General features: G+C 39.6%; 1 protein-coding gene across 1 annotated transcript in view; it reads right to left on the reverse strand.

Moving 5' to 3' along the window:
* Positions 1 to 19,355, reverse strand: part of SPTLC2 (serine palmitoyltransferase long chain base subunit 2) — a 78,875-nt gene that overhangs the window by 26,854 nt on the left and 32,666 nt on the right. Inside the window, exon 9 of the mRNA XM_040600777.1 lies at positions 19,005 to 19,131. Coding sequence (XP_040456711.1) covers positions 19,005 to 19,131 — 127 coding nt within the window. The remainder of the gene's footprint in view (positions 1 to 19,004; positions 19,132 to 19,355) is intronic.

The raw sequence follows: 19,355 nt of genomic DNA on the forward strand, positions 1-19,355 counted from the left end.
AGTAACAGTCTATGGGTAGTAAAGTACAACAAATCGCACCAGTTACACCTGAAATACTCAAGATTTCTATCAGCACTTTTTCAAGCTCTCCCTAAACAGATTAATGCAATTTAATTTGCAGCAACAACTGGCTCCTGAAAAATCCCATGAACTATCTTACCTTCTGAAATTTTCCTTTAGAGGTACATCTATCAGACATAAAGAGAAACTAAAGCTATGTGACCAATGACAAGGAAAGTATGTAATTTCCATAAACAATATATATTTTTCTTATTTTCTACCAATCTGGACATGAAGCCTTCAAATCATCCACTGCTACCAAAAAGCTGCAGCCTTGCCAGGGCCATGTAATTTATCACAACCAGATGGTGTGCTGTCAATAAAGGAGGGGCTGCTATCATTCCAGGGCAGAATAATTACCTTCTCTTTGAACCAAGGACAATGTTTTCAATAAAAACCCAAAGCTGTTTAATGCAACTTCCAGTCTGTCAGACTCCCACTGTGCAGCTCCAGGATTCATTAGACTCACAGAAGTGAAGGAGAGCATTTGTTAAAAACATAGCACGAGTCTCTCATTGATGATATACAGTTTAAAAAGAAGAAGAGGCATTTTGGATCTTCTGCATAGACTTTTTCCATCACAAGTTTTACAGGGAAAGTAGCTGTACTGCTTTAAAACACAAGCTACTTCCTAGGCTTTTTAAGCAAACTATGGTAGATCTTCAATGCTCTGGTACGCCCCTCTTCTGGCTCTGCATTTCTGCATCTCAGAAGGAGCAGCAGCAACATTGCTTCTGGGGAAAAGACTAATAGGTAAGGGTTGTGAAGCACAGACAATTAGAGGTTAGCTAGAAAATGAAGCTAACTAAAAACTGAAAGCTGTCTCTTCCAGACCAAAACACCACTAGGCTGACATTCTTCTGACATCTGGAAATACATCCCAATTATACTGGAGTAATTCAGAGAACTGGACCTTGCAGTGTAATTAAACAAGTTACAGTACAACCAAATAGCACCTTCATTTTGAGCAACGCAAGAGACTGGATGAATTTCACCACATACTAAATTTCCCCTAGAGCTTCAAACTCTGCCACATAAAAAGCAGTAATTATTTGAACATTCAAAGCATTTATTGAGCCTGTTTCCAAGCCAAATTTTGACTTTTCAGCTTCCCCTTCTGTCAACAGTACATATTTGATGAAGCGGTTAAGAAATACATCCTCTTTTTACAACAGCAGAACATTTTGTTCATCTTGAAAAGCTAGAATAACTATCAAGCCGGGGAAATTAAAAGGTGAGCTGCAAGCCCAAGTGTGAGCACTTCCAGGAATTACACAGAACAGAACGGAAATGTTCATGTAGTTTTAGTTCCAGGATGGTAACAAATGTTATTAAAAGTTGGCTTAGCTCACTTTACTTTTGACTGACCCTCTAAGTAAGATCAAATCGTTCTTTTCTTCATGCTGCAGTTGCCTACAGGATGCTACTCAGATTCTATTACATTTTATATGTAATTTACAGCCTTAGAAGAAAAAGACATTCAGGCAAAGTATGATGAAAGAGAAAAAAATCCTACAACAATTGAATAGCATTTAAGATTTTGCACAAATCTCAACTGATGCACATTTCTGCTCATCGCCTCCAGGAGCTGCAGCCAGTAGCTGATGGATGGCTTACCACCCAGAAGACCACAACAAATACAAAAAGCGTAAAAGATAAAGCACTAGATCTCTCAGTCCTTGTAAGCAGCACAGTTACATACATGAACAAAAAGCTTCACAGAGAAAGAGTAAGTTGGCTCCTCCATACGGACAAGCAAGCATGATTTCTTACTTCTGGATACTGGGGTCTACCCCCACCAGAACTTCATAAACATCAGTGAAAAATCTTTTTGTTGTTCTTTCTTAATAAGTACATGCAGTGGAGACATAAAACAACGGAGACATCAAACAACAAACCTTCACAGAGACAGAGATACAAATCTATTTTTACTAACACTTAAAACTCTTTTAAGAATGTAAGCATTTCTTGCACCTATGCCAAAGCCCTCAGTGGAGATTTTGCAGGCTTTTCCAAAACCCACAGACACAGGTGTGCAGCAACTCACTCTGAGTGTCAGAAGTGCACACAAGAGAAAGTTCAACATCCCTTACAAGGTACAGCCTTTGCTCATTTTCCAACACACACCAATTAGTCTCATCTTTATAATGAACCATTTCTAGTTCTTAGTTTTGTACAATATTGTTCACTCCAATTCTGCTCTATTACACAGAGTATACTACAAGATCATCTTTGAGATCCCCAACAGCTATAAAGCTAAAAGCAGTTGCCACTGCTATTAAAGGTACCATGAGAAAGTAGTGCAAACTGAGTACTCATTGCATTGTCAGAAAGCAGTCAATCCAATCAATCAAGCTAAAGACAACTGAAGCCATTTGTCCTTACACAAAGAAAAAAAAAATTCAGAACTACCAATATTAACTGATGCACATTGCTTGCAAAAATGAAGCGAAACAGAGCACAGATGATCAGCTGCTGCTTATGTCAGTGCTTACACCAGGGCAGATCCAGACTACAGCAGGTTCAGAACCATCCTCTTGACCAGCCTCCTTCTCCATTAAGTGGCTGAAGAAGTGGTACCAGTTTCTAATTAACACCATATCAAATAATCTAATACAGCTCTAAGGACAAACACAACTGAAGGTTTTGCTGTAGGTTTTACTATGACTCTTCTTTCTAGTTTGCATTTTACATTTCCTAATCAATCTGTATTTTCTAAAGACAGCAAATGAATTAACTTATTGACTGAAACACCTTAGTCTCTCTTGCCACACGGATGGTATCTACATTGAGATTTAATTAATGAAAAAAGGGGGGAAAAGCCCCCCACCCCTACAAAAACCACAGCAGGCACCAACAGCCAATTTTTCTGAGCTTTGTAAAACTTTAGTACAGTTCCGAGGAACACAGATTTTTTAAAGGCTTCACTGGTATGCAACATCACAGATACACTAAGTAGCATTTTTAAGAATACCAGGCATTTTCAGCACTGTGGTAAAAATACAGCCAATAGCTCATCCTTGGAAACAATCAATGTATTTTTCCAAATCTCTCTCATTTAAAATATTACTCCACAATAGGAACAACACGCAGCTCTTTTCGGTACATTGAAAAGACAGGATTATTTGTAATTTAATACGGAAACATTTCAGCTGTCTTAATACCAGGATAATTCCTGTGCAAGTCTGGCATTTGAGACATGCCACATATTTGTCACTGAAGTGTGTGCATTTTTGTGCCACTCTGTGCAGTCCATCAGCTGATGCATTGCCCATGACAGTACCCCCTCCCACACATTCGCTCTCAGGTTGCTGAAGAGGTTATTGGCCCTCTGAACCTAGAGCTTTATCATCTAATCATTTCTTTGTTCTATAAGGCACTATACAGTTCTCAGTTAAAGGGACACCAACAGCCTAATTCAGTAAAATGTATGTGTTTACATTGAGAACCACTGGGTTTCTATCAATAACCTTCATACGGTTTATAACATGAGATGCAGTGTTTTTTCCCCCCTCTTATTTTAAAAGCTGCCCTTTTCCTCTGTATAAATAAGAAAGTGATACACAACAGGGATACAGAGCCATCAGCATCTCAGACTCCCTGTGTGATAATTAGAGGAAATTATTTGTTGACCTCAAGCAGTCTTTGAAGTTTGCACCAGCAGTCCGTAGAAAAGAGGGAAGGATTATTCAGCAGGACATAGAGCCCCTTAGGCCAGCCTCTGCAAAAAGCTCTGGACCGATTCTTCTCTCAAAAGCTGGAAATGCCTGGGCTGCCAAAAAACTTGATTATAGACAACGTTCAAGGACTGTTCACAAACTTTGCATATCAGTGTTTTATTTAAACCTATGTACAAAAACTGTCATGAGGCAAGCATTGCTTTGCAGAAATCTGTTAGCCTTAGGGGAAAAAAAGAAAAGAATACAAAACAAACCAACCCCAAAGCCTATATAGCTCTATTTAGAACACTAACCACATTCCCATCCACATTTGCCATTTACACAGGCTTTTATCTTATGTAAGAGAGCATGCAAGCTAAAATGAATTGCTCACATTGTTTGTCAGCGGCCCTCTGATTTTAAAGATAAAGGAATTACCAAAGAGTAGATCCACATTGCATAAATAATTGTTATTAACCATGTAAAAGAGAACCACATCCTCAAACGTAATGCCAACTTGTAATTTATTCCAAGAACTCAGTTTCCAGAGATGGGAAAGTGTAATACAGTCTATTGCCACTTCTCTGCATACTCAAAATGCACTGTGCAGTAGAGCAACCTGCTTTTTTAAGACTCAGGAAGTCCTAAGCAGTTTTAAAGTCTGATGGCTGCTGGTACCATCAGATTCCTTAATGATTAGTAAAATTACATTTAGCTGGTAGTAAGCTTTTAAATTATTTTTCCAGTATTAACTACAATGACGACACCCAAGTCAGACCCTGCAGAAACAGCAACTGTCTCCACTTTAAAGTTCACACAATGGATAACAAAAGAGCTATGCTCGCCATTTGTAATCTGTGTGACTCTTCATAGGAAATCCAGCTATACAGAAGCAGGGGGATTTAATGTCTTTGGTGAAGAATCAGTCTTGTCCAAAGCAAAACCACCCCACCAATCACTAACCAACAAAACCAAACCAACACACTCTCTCCGGTGAATGGCTGTCAGAAACACACAAGCCCTTTGCACTTAGAGTAGAATTCAAGATAAAGGCCTGGTGGTAGAGCTGATAAAAAATTATCCATGAACTCTATTTTACTATTAATAAAGAACAAGAAAGTGAGAGCAGGTGTCTGTGTACCTAAAAAATCAGAAAGACTGACTAAACACAAAATTATTTCATACGTGAAGGATTGCATAGGAACCAGAACTCCATTTCATGGTCACATTACACTTACCGCCTCTGCTAAGTTCAAAGCCCTGTATAACAACGCTGCAGTCAGAGAAGACAGCCAGAAGGACACCCTAACTCCAGCCCCACAAGCCACCACAGTATTTTTCCACACAGAACTTTTCTAGAGGCTGAATTTCTACTGAAAGCAACTTCAGTTCTCCCTAGAGTATCATAGCTTGATAGAATAACTATACAGATAGGACCAAGTAACTGTCCTGTGAGAGCAAGTAAGAACAAAACCCACACTACCAGCTCAACTTGATCTGCTGAGGAACAGTGTTGCCTACAACAAGTAATCCCCACCACCCAGGGGAATCCAGAAAGCAGTTTCTGAACTGTAATTCACAAAAGCAATACTTTTAAATGGTTGTTTAGTTTTTAGGTTTAGCTGTTCATGTTTGTTTATACCTTGTTCACTGTATCTGGTTACACTGCTGTCACACAGCTGAAATTCATGGCATCCTAACAATTACAGCTTACAGGGATCTTTATCTTGAAGTTGAACATAAAAAGCATTGGTTCAGATGAATCCATGATCTTCAAGAATGAGACTGGGCCATCCCTCCAGAACTAAGAAATTAAGTACACATATTACCTAACTCTGCATATTAATTACTGGGAGGATTTGTGGAGTTAGTATTTACTTACACATTAGCTCATACAAATTGTGTATTATCACAAATGCACAGTCATAATAACAACATCCATAATCACTGCAAAGACAGCTGTACATACCCTGTTTGACAGCTATTCTTGTGCCTTGCTGAGACGAGAGGGGGGAAAAAAGTGTGCTGGTAAGACTATTCTTCTGAACTAGTTATGGTGCCTCCACCATGAGGAAGACAAAAAACAAAAAAAACCTTTATACAGTTTCAGTAAAACTTAACTTGCCAAGTTTATGGCATTTTAGAAAAAAGCAAGCATTTGAAAACTTCTATTTTCTTTTTATTATGCTACCTTAGACATTGGAACTTAAAATGCACATCTTTGCTTTTAAAAACTCAAGAGTAAGGCAAAGCATCAGTGAAGAAGAGAGAAGGAAATAAACCTTTTTTACAATGCAAATCGGTTGGCAGGCATTCCTGTCAGACTGAAGCCACAGAGAGAAAAAACATCAGGAACACATACAAACACCTCTTTTTTTTTTTTTTTTAACAAGCGAAGGAATGTGCAAGCTTTGACAAAGCTTATTATATAAAGGATGTTTATAATCTACTTCCATGGAGACAGTTCAGTAGCTTTACAACGTAGCAACGAAGTGTGAACTATGTTTTCCATCTGTTTTCTGCAGACTGTTTTTCTACAATGGAAGCCAGTATCAAAGCTGACTGTTCTTTGGGATTTTAAACAGCAACACAAGAGGGTAGAGAAATGTTCTTTGCCTTTGTAGTGCAAGGGAAGATGATCGAGGATATGGCCTCGTCCTATGTTTCAACCAAGAAGTGTTACAAATAACTTCGTAGTCGCCCAGTTTCAGCTAGCATTACTAACTACCTTTACCAATTGTAAAATATCACACAGATATAAAATACCTTACAGAATCAGATAGATTATCACCTCCAGCTGAACACATGTGCTGTAAGAACAGCAAATCAGCCCACTTCCACATTTTAAGACAGCTACGGCCAAAAAGGAAGGATATGGCCAGTATAAAACACAAATTCAGCTTTAGCACACGCATGAGAAGCACTGTAAGCACTGTAAGAACTCCTTGCATCTCCAACATTATTTACAGTGGTAGCATAAAATCTCTCCCGAAGCTGTCTACCTCAGAAGAGATAAAACAAATAACAATTAGCCTCTATTGTACCGCTATGTATCATTTGCACGAGTTCTGCCATACAGCTGCTGTTAGGCTGGAGTTCACCCTATGGCATAGATATTCTCTACATACACAGACAAATAGAAACAGCTCTGTAAACTACGTTTCTCCTGGAATACAAAAAAGCTGTAGTGCACATCAGCTTTTCCAAGAAAAAGCACAATGCTCAGTTTTAATAGGTCTGATGTACACAGATAAAACTCGTAAAGAAAAAGGCACTGGAAGCACTTCACAAGATGCTAGTACTATAGAAAAACAAATGTGTATGGATTGTACAGCCCTCATGGCCACAGGTCACTCCACCCTCAAATCTAAAAGGAAGTCACTGAATATTTACTACCTATATTAGAAAAATCTTGCTATGAAAAAAATCTTCCTCCATAGAAGCATTCAAACCACTCTTCCACCTCACTGAATACATCAAAACCAACATTTAAGGAATCTTACGGACACCACTACATACATCTAAGACTTGTGCTGGAGCAGCAGTGGTTTCTCCCACCCCTCCAATAAATACCATTACAACAGAACTATCAAAATCCCTGGATCCTATACACACGATTCCCAGAACACAGTGTAATTCCCCCAGTTTACCAGGTATCTACAGAGCTTCCACAAAGACAACCTTTATACAAATCATTCACTTCACGATGAATTGTCAGAAGAATTAATCCTGAAGGCAGGGCAAACAGCTGTAGGGTACTTCTCTGTCTACATAGCACCTTCCAAAGGTTTCCCTCCGTACTAAAATTTCTAAGTTAAGTATATAACAAAATCCATGAACTCAACCAAGCTATTAAGGCACAATCTCCACAATCAACAGGCTACAGACTACTACTACCTCCTTCCCGATGGAGAAAATCCTGTAAAACAAAACAAAGGCTATGTAGCCTTCCTCTACTCCAACCTGGGCTACTTTCTTTCAAAACATGGTGAAGAACGCAGCTAAAAGTATGAGGTACTAGAAAAACTAAAAGGATTAAAATCCAATAAAAATTAGTGTATACGAAGAAGGCTATAGCAAAACGTCAGGATTAGGATGGATGACAAATCTGACAGCCATACCTGTATTAACAGATCAGTGATAAATAGTTTCCAAGTTGGTTTGGGGGTTTTTGTTTTGGTTTTTTTTGGGTTTTTTTGTGTTTTTTGGTTTGTTTTTTTTTTTTGTTTTTTTGTTTTCATTGTTGTTGTTTTAACTGACAAGTACAACTTACAATTTTCACCTGTATTTAATATATTTTTCATACTAGATGCAGTACTCTGGAAACCCCCCACTCCTATGGTTTTAATTAAAAAAAAAATCATCATGAAATCTTAATACCAGGTATTCCAATAACCTCAGGACTGTGATATTGAATATTAAGTCTGTCCAAGTCCAAGTTAGTAAAGGTATGAAAAAGTAAAATTTTCCATAGGGAACGTACATACCTAAACTTAGAATAGCACAACTACAGGTGTATTATTTAGCATTTTTAACCAGTTTTCCATGCCTGAATTGCACAAAACCTGTTACAAAAAGAAGTCATAACTAAGGCAAGGATAACTAATAACTAAAGCTTACGGATCATTTTTAATTACACTGAAGTATATTCACTGCAAAGGCATTCAAAGCCAATTTCTAAACTTTAAATATGCTAGTCTTCACTTGCAGTTTGTTTTTTTGTGTTTCTTGTTCGTTTTTTTTTGTGTTGGTTGGGTTTTTTGTTTGTTTTGTTTAAAATGAATAATTCAATTACCCTCTGTAAAAAAGAAGTCTGAAATTTGTTTGGAAATGTACTGGAGAATTTATATTTACGTGGAAGTAAGAGTGATTATGATTTGCAAGGTCTGCAGTTTCCTCTGCATGTTGATTTACATATGAAAAAAACATTTTTATCTATACATTTCTCCCCTCTAAACTCCTACCTCTCAGCAGCTGCTGATCTGTTTCCTCTCTTAGGCCCATTCCCTCAGTGCCTCTGTTGATGCTGGGACAGAAATCAGTTCATCAACTTCCGACCTTCTCAAGACCAGAAACTGCAAGTGTTGCTTCATCTGAAAGAGCTGGCCACCATTCAACTCCCTATTCCAGACACACCTGTGTGAAGCTTCTAGAAGATAATTACAACTTTACACTAGGAAGGACTTACACAGGTAACTGAAGTGGCTCATCCATCTACCTAGTTAAAAGTTCAACCCAGACGGTTCCTTTGCAAATAATTTCAGTACCTCCCATCTTTCAAACATACTTTTTTCCCTTCTCTAAGCAGCATGACCACTGCTGATACTAGGGGCACCTCAGGTAGTTCTGCTGAGCTAAGACTTTGTAATACTTGAGAAATTGAAAAAACAAGAAGAGATGCAGCAACAATGCAAGATGAACAAAGGAATTACTCAAAGACTTTTTGTTTTGTGTACCACTGTAGGAGCAAAAGCACACAGTAAGCATTCCCTACACCAAGCAGCCACCAAGGACTGTTTTCTTTGCCAAGATTTAACAACAACAAACATACAATCCTGATCAGAGTTTTGACTTAAAAAAAAGTCCTCCTTCATAACAATCCTATCTGTGGAAATATCTCTAGCTACACACGCATCAGAGTGGAAATATTTATAAATCCAAGACATCTGTAGGTGTGCAAGAGCTACCTCTGACAACTCTAGGAAGCACTTCACAAAATCAACTTGGAAACGAAGGATTAGGCTCTGCTGTGTTCAGAAAAAAAGGGAAGCAATTTTTCCTATCTTAAATTCTCAAATACAAGAACAGTCTTTAGGGAAATACTTGTAGTGGAGTATAGTTTATGCAGTTTTACAAAAAGTCTATTATTTATCAACAATATTAACATTTAGTCTGTCAGTATATTTATCCTGCTCACCATGAACATCTCTTAAGATCATATGCTGCGATTCACAGACTGGACAAGATATCCACGTACTCAACTTTGGAGCAGTTACTCAGTAACTGCTAACTGGTCTTTGAGATACTAGCTTCTCTAAGGATCCCTTGTTCGCTGGTCATAACAATTAGAGGTTTATTTTGACTGCACTTTTTTCCAAATTTCACATCAAACCCATTATAGAAGCACAAGGTTATACAAGATCCACAGGCCTTGATTTATTCTTCTGCAAATCAAAGCCAGTTCAGCCAGACAAAGGGATTTGTATGTCATGGAAATCACAGGCAATGAGGCAGACATAAGAAACAGTGCAGGTTAGCTGCAGATGATTAGCAACAGTCTTCTCCTTCAATTCCATACAGCTGCTCAGCCACTAAAGTGCTGCTCTTGACTATACAGTCAGGTGGGAAGCGTATAAATGCAAGAAACAGTACTCAGCTAAAGTCAGTTGATTGGAGAGGCTCCTTGTCAACGCCTTAAAAATTTCTAACAGCATTGCTCCTGAAGCAGTTAGACTAATGCTCAAGTTCTAGCACAGCAAGGCTTGATATTCAGTGGAAGAGATATACCAGCCAGCTATAAAGTGTCCACCTTGGCTTAGAAATAACCAGTAATCAGCTTAGTCTAAAAAGAGACAGAGCTAGGGCATCCATTCTCCCACCTGGATAGCGAGCAAGGCTGAGGGATGGGATGTGTTTGACTAGCTTACTCTTTGGCAAACTTCCTTGGGAGACGGCAGCCATAAGCACTGCAGTATAATTTTCTGGCCAAACTGAACAGAAATCAGCTCCATAAAGAAACGATGCCAGGACCAAACACTATGAAACAGGCTCCATAAGCTTGAGATAATAATGAGATCCTACACATAAGTAAACTTCGACCAGTAGCAGATACTGTAAGGTACTATGAGAAGCATTTCTTGGTGTTAGCACTCACTCTGAAAATTCAGGAAAAAACCGGGCAGACGACCTTCTACTAACCGTTTCTTGGTAGGAGGATCCCTTAAGGGATGAGTGAATAGAATGGTGCTAAATATCTACTTTTTCTCAGTGGTACTAAATAAGATCTTATGGAGTGGAGGACAGTTGCCTCCAAAGGTCTTTTTGTCCCTCAACATGAACTTGATATACCCACCAAGTTTTCTTTTCTTTTTCACATACCTAATACAAGGAGCAATAGGAGAGACAGGATGCTGCAAGGGTGTATGTGCTCCTTACTAATGTGTCCCAAAATTAAGGAATTCCACTATGGAGGAGCTGGTTTTGTTTTGTTTGTTTGCTTTTCTAAGTCACCGAGAAGATAGCACTTGAATCTTTCACACAACACAGTTGTCACATCTTTTTGTGAAGACCCTGATCCATCCCCATAAATGCTCAAGTTTCTCCTTTGACAAAGACACTTAACAGCTAAGAGGTTCATCTCATGATAAATGCTACAGCCTGTGAATTTGCCACCATGTCAGAGCTGCCCACATCAGCTGCTACATCTGTTACAGCAGCCATCCTTGTCCTTCTCCACTGTGCTCTCAGATTTACCCTGAACTGCAATAATTTCAACAGGAAGGGTGCCAAGCTTTCCCATGTTAGTAAGTTGTATTTGGCAAGCGGCTCTGGTGGCCTGCCACCTGGAACTGCAGTGAAGTGGAAGAGTCTGCTTTGTGCTTGAAAAGTCCCAAACCCTATCGGTCTTGCCTCTGCTGTGACTTTTACAGACTTGTTTTTCCTGCACGGCTCTATTTTCCAAGGATCCTGGAAAGAGCAAAGCTGTGCATATAAAATCCACAGCTGCCTCTACAATGCCAGGTCCTCAAGAAAAAGTTACTTGTCAGGAACATAGCAATAACCCTAGAAAAGACAAGCTATTTTCAGGAAAGACTGGAAGTACTAAACATTCTGCTTCCAGCTCTTGGTATAGACAGTTACTCTATACGAGTACCGAATCTGTTTGCACAGAGTATTTTGTTCTAGAGATGCTAGTTGCAGGGCAAATGTGTTTGGCAACGCACTTATGCAATACAATATTAAGCCGGCCAGTCAGAAGGGAACCTTGAAAGTCTTAAGAAGCTTCAGAAGTATTTTACTGGCTTTCCCCGCCACCGCTCCCTTCCCCCCCCGCCCCAAAATCCCAGTGTCCATACTCAAACAGTTCAGAAATCTTAGGAGCTGCCAGCCAACATGAAATTCAGAAGTATGCATGCTCTGTAATACATCTCCCTCCAGGCAGACACCACCGTAACCACAACTTTTCCACTACGCAACAATTAGGCAATAACCTGAGCATTAACAGAAGCTCACCCATGGCAGCAAGAAACTTTGCAGGTTGATTTATCCTGTTCTTGACAAGCTAATTTGTCATGAGCTAAACCCCACTGTTAAAGCTAGACTGCAACAGAACCTCCACAATCTCATTTAAAGTTGTCTCCAGTCCCTCCACTGGCCATATGCTCTCAAAGCGTAACTGGCATGCGTGTTTTTCAGACAGCTTCTTTCTTCAAAGATTAAGTCTGTGCTCTCCAAGGAAGTTTAATAATTCTGATACATTAGCAAACATCTGCACACCAGTACGACTAAAGCATACATTGTAAATGACTGTCAAGATTGTCTGTGTTTGATGTGAAATGGCATGAGTTGACCTGGTGCCAGCCACATTTTATATCAGAACTTGCCGAAGTACCCAAGGACAGCAGGTTCAACTGGTCTGCGAGTCCCACATAGCCTAATACACCTGCACATAGTCCAGAAAAAGGGCTTCAGTTACAGACTGTTGCTTGTTTCCGAAGAAGCTAGAAACATTTACATTATATGCACTTCATAGAATGAAAGTTTGCCATGTGTCTGTACACCGCAGACACTATAGTAATACTAGTATTAATGTTTCTATGTAGAAAATTGCTGCAGTTGCCAGGGCTGATGATAGGAAGTGGTGCTTATGTGGGTCATTCAGGTATTTTCAAAAAACTCTGCTCTAGTAAATCATGTATCATACCAGGAACCGTGAACTCTTATTTCACACTAGCCCAAAGTCAGAGTGCACATCACCTCATTTGTGATTACTTCCATTCAAATGTTTTACCTTAAATTTCATATTGACTTAAAGCATTTTAGTCACAGGATTGCTAACTGTATATATTAGTGAGCTGCTACCCAGTATTTTCTTTTTTCTCCCTGTATGAGCAGCACACCAGCATTCTGTAGAAATGTGGCACCTCAAGTGCTATTGTGAGTAAAAAGCAAGCCACACATTTTAAACCAAATGTTGTGTAAGAAACAAAGAAAAATGAAATTACTTAATCAAAGCCACATTCCTAGTTGTATTTGTGCTGTAACAGATCGGTGTTTAGGCTATGACCATACAGGATGACAGCTCACACCTGAACAGAAATAGCAAGAACCAGAATGTTATAAGAACAAAGCAGGTGTACAGTTATAAAGGTTTATAAGCTCTTGCACAAACACCACAATGTTGATTAAAGTCCAAAAGAAGAGGCACTGAAGAATTCTCACATTCCAATGCACAACACAAATGGTACAGCTCTGCTAACATCTGTAAACACTCTTCAAAGCACCAAAGGCTGAAAGATTTCTCCTGCCCAGCCCAGGTTAAAGCAATTTTTCTGGAGGCTTGCCATGCTCTGTGGGAGGGAGGTAGAGGTGCAGCAACAAGCTGGATTTAAAAGATCCCCAGCTGGAAGCACAAATACGGAGAGTGATGTTTAAAACTGTTAGTCCCCTGGAGAGAAGCAGGAAACTCTCTTTATGACCCCCAGAGTATTTGTTTTTCCAACAGTTTCCCAGCTCAGCTTGAGATTCTCAAGGGCAGCAACAAAAAAATGTTTTCACTTTGCTCAAATTAGTTTTGACTGGTCCCTGGGTTCCCAAGGTGATAATTTAACACCTCATTAACAAGTGCATTATTGGAGGAAATTCAAATGAACCGATTTTAATGCTAATTGAAAGTTTTCAACCTCAGCCTGTGCAAAGAGTATTTATTTCCCCTTTGGAGTACAACAGCAGCCACCGCTTCCATTTGTGGATCTACTGCTAACAATGGCAAGGTACAAACTTCATTTATAAAGACACTACAAGTTACCTAAAATTAAATTCCAAGTGATGTAACATGGGCTATTCCTTCATTACCGCTTACACTTCATACTTGCATATAGTTCCGGCTTGTCTTTCGAAAGTCAAGGGGAATTATACAAAATGTCCAACTTGAAGAAACCTACTGATTAGGCAGCTGATTGAACTACTGAGGTCATATCTTCACTTGAGGGCCTGATAAACTACATGGAGGTTAAAAAACTAATTGCAATCTTCTGTGTCCTAGAATTTAAGCAGGTAAGGCTTAGCTTTCTTTCCAGCATGCTTCTCCCTGTGAATGACAATATAGCAATGGTCCCGTGTACTCAACAGCTCAATCAGGCTCAATTCTCTGCCAACACAGCTGTAAGTTCTTATTCTTTTTGGCTATAATTGTTTTAACTACCTTTTCTGATGTAACTCACTCAAGTTTGTTGCACACAGCAATGGCAAGACTAGAAATCCTTTTTTATTTTTTTTAAGGTTTCCTCTGACTAGATGTAATCAACTACTAGCTCTTCACAACTGAGATGCTCTGATGGGACAAATACCAATCAAACTATGTACAACTGACTAGCCCTCTAAGGTTAGTTACTAATTTCCGATAGTTTAGCAGCTGGGATGGCTCATGCAACTGCTGCCTCCGTTGCTTGTGACATGACAGCTATGTAAGATAATAAACCTTGGTTTCTATACAGTGCTCAAGACAACGTTCATTCAGAATTTAAGTGCCACCTGGAGCAAGGTCTGTCCACAACTTATTCTCTACATGCTATGTATGGTTATGGTGCTGTGATTTGGTGTGGGGTATTTGCCTCCTGAAACTGAGATGGAAGACAGTAAACTTGTCATAAACAGCTATAATTACTACTGTTGAGTTAATGTCCATGGAAGGAAGCAGTTCACCTCTTTTACAAGCCATTAACACTGCCAACTTCATTTCAAACTTAAAACACTCCTGGATTTAAGGCTCACCTTCAATTTTTAATATACAGGAAAGCAAACTAAGTTTCACCTCTGAAGGAGGTTAACCAGTCCCTAGACTTGTTTCACCTTGCATGCTTTGATTTGCCAACATCTCAGTTGCGTTACTTTATGATTTTCTTCAGCTTTCCCTCCATGATGTTATCAGGGCACAGAACAGGCTGCTGCGTCCTGAACACAGCACTGCTAACAGAGCTCCAGTTGCACAGGATGTACCACTGGCTCTTACATAAATGGCAGAAAGGAGCCCACTGGATTTCCAGTCCTAGTGAGACTGTAATGTCAAACCCCTCCAGCTTTCGACTCAAACTGAACCACTGACACTGAAAAATTCACCAAGTACTTGGTATCATAAATTCCAACCATATCTCATTTACCAGGACAAGCACCAAGCTGTCTCATTTTCCCTACAGTCAATTTAAATAACACAGACAGCACATGAACAGCAAGAATCAAGTGGCTCTACACTACATTTCCAGAACTCCATTCCAGGAATCCATCTGTCATCTTTGTGTATACTATAACCCCAAAAAGTCTGCTTATTATGTCTGTCTATTATTATTGTTTAAAAAAGCCCCTTTATCTACAAAACTATCTGAAGTTCATTCATCTTTGGGGCTGAACAGAAAGAACAGCAACCACTGAACTGCTGACAAGCATCTGCAACACTTGCTCATTAACAATTTCAACCATAGTGACTCTGAATTAGAAAACCAGCACCAAAGAATTTGCTTTTGCAGAAAGAAGCTTTCTCCATCTCTCCTACTCACCTCACTCCACTATACAAAGCCAAATGTGATACGTGAGATACCCACGTATATTGTCACTGGAGTTCTCTGAAGACATTCTATAAGCTCAAGATGTTCACCACTTGAGGACAACTGCTCCTTTGCAGAACTTCTCAGAGTGATCACAAAACAAGTATGTTTTGTTTAAGACCACATGATGGTCTTCTAGCCAATTATATGCAAAACAAGTAAAGCAAAGAAAAATAGGACAGACATACATACAGCATTGATAACAATGTAGAGGAGTTTCAGAAGCACCATTACCAAGAACCCATTAACATAGCTCTGCCATTGCTTTGGCTGTGGATTGTTTTTTACAGTCTGGATGAAGAAGCAAGTAATATACTTGTATTTATCTATAATTATATTCCCACAACTGCCTTCAGAAAGTCTGAGGCTTGCTAGTCACTTACATGCATAAACAGTACAGAGAACAGAATAGTTTGAACAGAAATCAACACAAGAAACTACTGTCCCAATTCAGGCAGCACACTTGCACACCATCCATCTTACGTTCTTTGTAAGCAGCCATTCAGCTTCTCATAGCATCTGCGTTTTGTCCGTGCTGCCTCCTACTAATATCCTACTTAGTCACTGGCAGCTTGCTGGAAAGATCTGAAAGGAGCTATTTGCTTTTTTTAGTTATGTAAAGTTTTGCTAACTACAACGCCTTATATTGTAAGTTTAGAGCCTCCAGACGTTTCATTAGATTTAGAAATAACCTGAAGTGTAAGAGGAGAGAATTAACTTATTCTTGCAAAATAATACACAAAACCCCTTTCATCCTCAAAAACTAATTGCTTACTACTACTGCCTCCTCAGCTACAGACCATCTCAATTTCCACAAAGGTTCGATGCCATGGAGGACAGCAGCTTTTACAAACAGTGTGTGGTAAACAGAAGCAGGCAGACAAAGAAGCTGCACAGGTTCTTTTCAAAAAAGCATTCTTGAAGCCGTTAAAGGATTTAGCTGTGGCCCAAAAGTCAGGGTTGGGAGCTAGCCATCTACTGTTCTGATTCCAGCTCCTGTGCCCTTGTAAAACCATTGCCCTATCTATCTCAGTTTTCCTTCATCCATTAGTTCACCTTAACTAGTTTAAAAGCAGTGAAATTTCTGTAATACCCTGTTGATTCAGAGGTGCTTACCAGTGGCCCTGTTTAACACTATTCCTCTACTTGTCTTCCACAGCCAACAACTCTTACCAGCACCACTCTACTCCACATTTACTCACTAGTCAAACCAACTGCAGGCAGTGGCCCTCCAGAGCCCCACCCATAATTCCACAGAATCCAAACAGAAGTTTTTCAGCCAAAGCCTTTAAACAAAAAAAACCAACAACCTTTGTCATGCTATCGCTAAGCAGCTGCTCAATTCACCCAACTGAGCTTTTGCCAACTTCATCCACAGAAAATGCCTACAAAGTAATATTATCTCTAGAGCCTTAAGGCATCTAAAAAAATGCATGACGGGGAAGGAGCACTGCACAGAACATTAACAGAGAAGCACTTTCATGCAAAGATCATCCTATGAGGTGCTTAAGGCTGACTTACATGCTTAGAAAGCCAGTAACACTTTCATGAGACCTGCAGCTGAGAAATCCTTTGAGTATGAGCAGACAGGACTTTGGCTATCCAGCTGTTGCATCCAGCACTTCCGAAAAGTGCTACAGCTTATATAGAAATCAGACATGCAGAGGCTTCTTTGAAATGACACAGCTTTCAAACACCAAAACCAATTATTTTCTCAATAGAAAGAATGGCTAGGAATTCTGGTACTACTATTGAGTTTCAAATTAGCAGGATGTAGCCTGACATGCATTTTAAGCAACATGACAACAAAAAAAGGCCTTTTGAGTTTTTGTGTTTATTTTTTTGCCAAATTGTTTCCTGATCTGGTTCACCTTTCAGGCCTGAGGGATCTTGCTGGCATAATGGCAGGAGAACAGTCTGGAGTGGAAGTTGCTTCCATTCTCTTGGCTTGAATAAACATCACACGGTAGCCTCAGAAAAGGGCAAAAATGCCGGAGTCTGAATACTGCAAACAGAAATCAGCTACACATTCCTTGCTTCCTGCTTCATTAAGGAAAACAGATGCTGGAAGAAACCCAAAACAAGCAACGCCAAGCAAACCACAGACTGTTGGCAAATCATCAGCTAGAAAGAGCTCAGTTGCTTCTAAGATGACAACAAGACCAGTCCTTTTGCACAACTTTTCACGTAGTTTGCAGCTTGGTTAACATCTGTTCTTGAGCGCAGCACTGAGGACAACTCTTGGATGGTACAGGTATCTCACATGAACCACTGGGAAGCACTCAGTGCTAGCACAGGTACAGGCTGCTATCTGGCTGCACTTGCTTCAGTAACAACTCCTCTATTGAGCAACCGCCAATACCAATTGCTGGCACTTAACTCTCTGTTCTCAGACAATGTAAGCAAAGTGAATGAAACCTGATATAGCAGAAACATTCTTAACTCATTTTTCCAGCAAGCCTTCTCGTTGTAGGGGTTATCTGTCAGGTTAGATGGGCAGATGACCCATGTGCAAAGGCAAGTACAGTTCTTCAGTATACACCACCACCTCGTGGCCAGATGCCTGAAACTCCCATTAACTGAATATAATCTGCAGTTTGAATTCTAAGATTCTCTGAACAGCACTGACAGATCCTCAGACTACACTGTCATCCTGTGTGAGCCGCTCACAACTTTTTCATTACCTGTGAAGAAGGAAATGTATCCCACACAGAAGGTGTTGTACCGTTTCAGTTCCAAGGTATCTTACACATCACGTGTGCAAGCTATTTACTTTATGCTAGAACTGAAGGAAGCTGCTACCCACTAGGCAAATAAAACACAAGAATTTCTGGTTTTGACTTTGAATGCATTGAGACTAGTACAGATTTCCCCTTTCTAACTTTCATAACGAAAAAAACCTAAGATAATAAAGACAAATACACTGAATTTCTTCTCCTGGTGCATTAAGTCTACAGATTTTGAAAAATGCCTCTAGGTCCCCAGGTAAGAAGAGGTTTCAGAAACATTCCTGGATTTACTTTAACTGAGGTGCAAACATCAAGTTATACTACAGATGAAAATCAAAAGCATTGCCCCTGCAGTAACCAGCACACAAGACTGCTGGTCTTGACTGTAAAAGACAGCAAAATACTCTGAAAGCAATCTAAAAATTGGGGCAAATAAAGAAACAATGGCGAAGAGAAAGAAGGAGGCTAGAAAAGCTACATGGAACAAAAATGAATACAAGACAATATTGTGTCTTAGATAAGGCTAAGATGACTTACCTCTAGCTGGAAACTCCTTGTGCTGTTACCAGGCTGATCTGCTAAGTAGGATAGTAAATTGGTTGACTGATAGAGAAATTTCAAGTCTACACGTACCAACAGATAATTATGAATGTGTCCACTGAATGAGTTATCTGCCAAAGTGATAACAAGTCTGTTTGGCTTCCCCCTTCCACATGCTTATTGTTAGAAGGACTCACCGACAGTCGTACCATCTTCACCCATAATGCACTTCACGGAGGTGATGATTTGCTCCACGACGGGAGGTGACATCGATGATGCATACGCAGCACTGTGAGAGTATGTCCTGAGGTAATCAATCAGTTCCTAGCAAAACACAAGAGGCATCATACATCTCCTTCCCAGCACTGAACAGAAATGCTTTTACTGTCATGTCTTAATCACACAATAAAATGGGCCACCACAAGAAACCTCTTTCAGAATGTGCTGGAAGAGAACAGGTATCTCAACGATTGAATTTATGACACAAGTAATCAACAGTTGAAAAGCAAACAGCAGAGACATGACAACCCATAATTATATCACAGGGC

The sequence above is a fragment of the Falco naumanni genome, chromosome 7, assembly GCF_017639655.2.
Source record: "Falco naumanni isolate bFalNau1 chromosome 7, bFalNau1.pat, whole genome shotgun sequence".
Lineage (NCBI taxonomy): Eukaryota > Metazoa > Chordata > Aves > Falconiformes > Falconidae > Falco > Falco naumanni.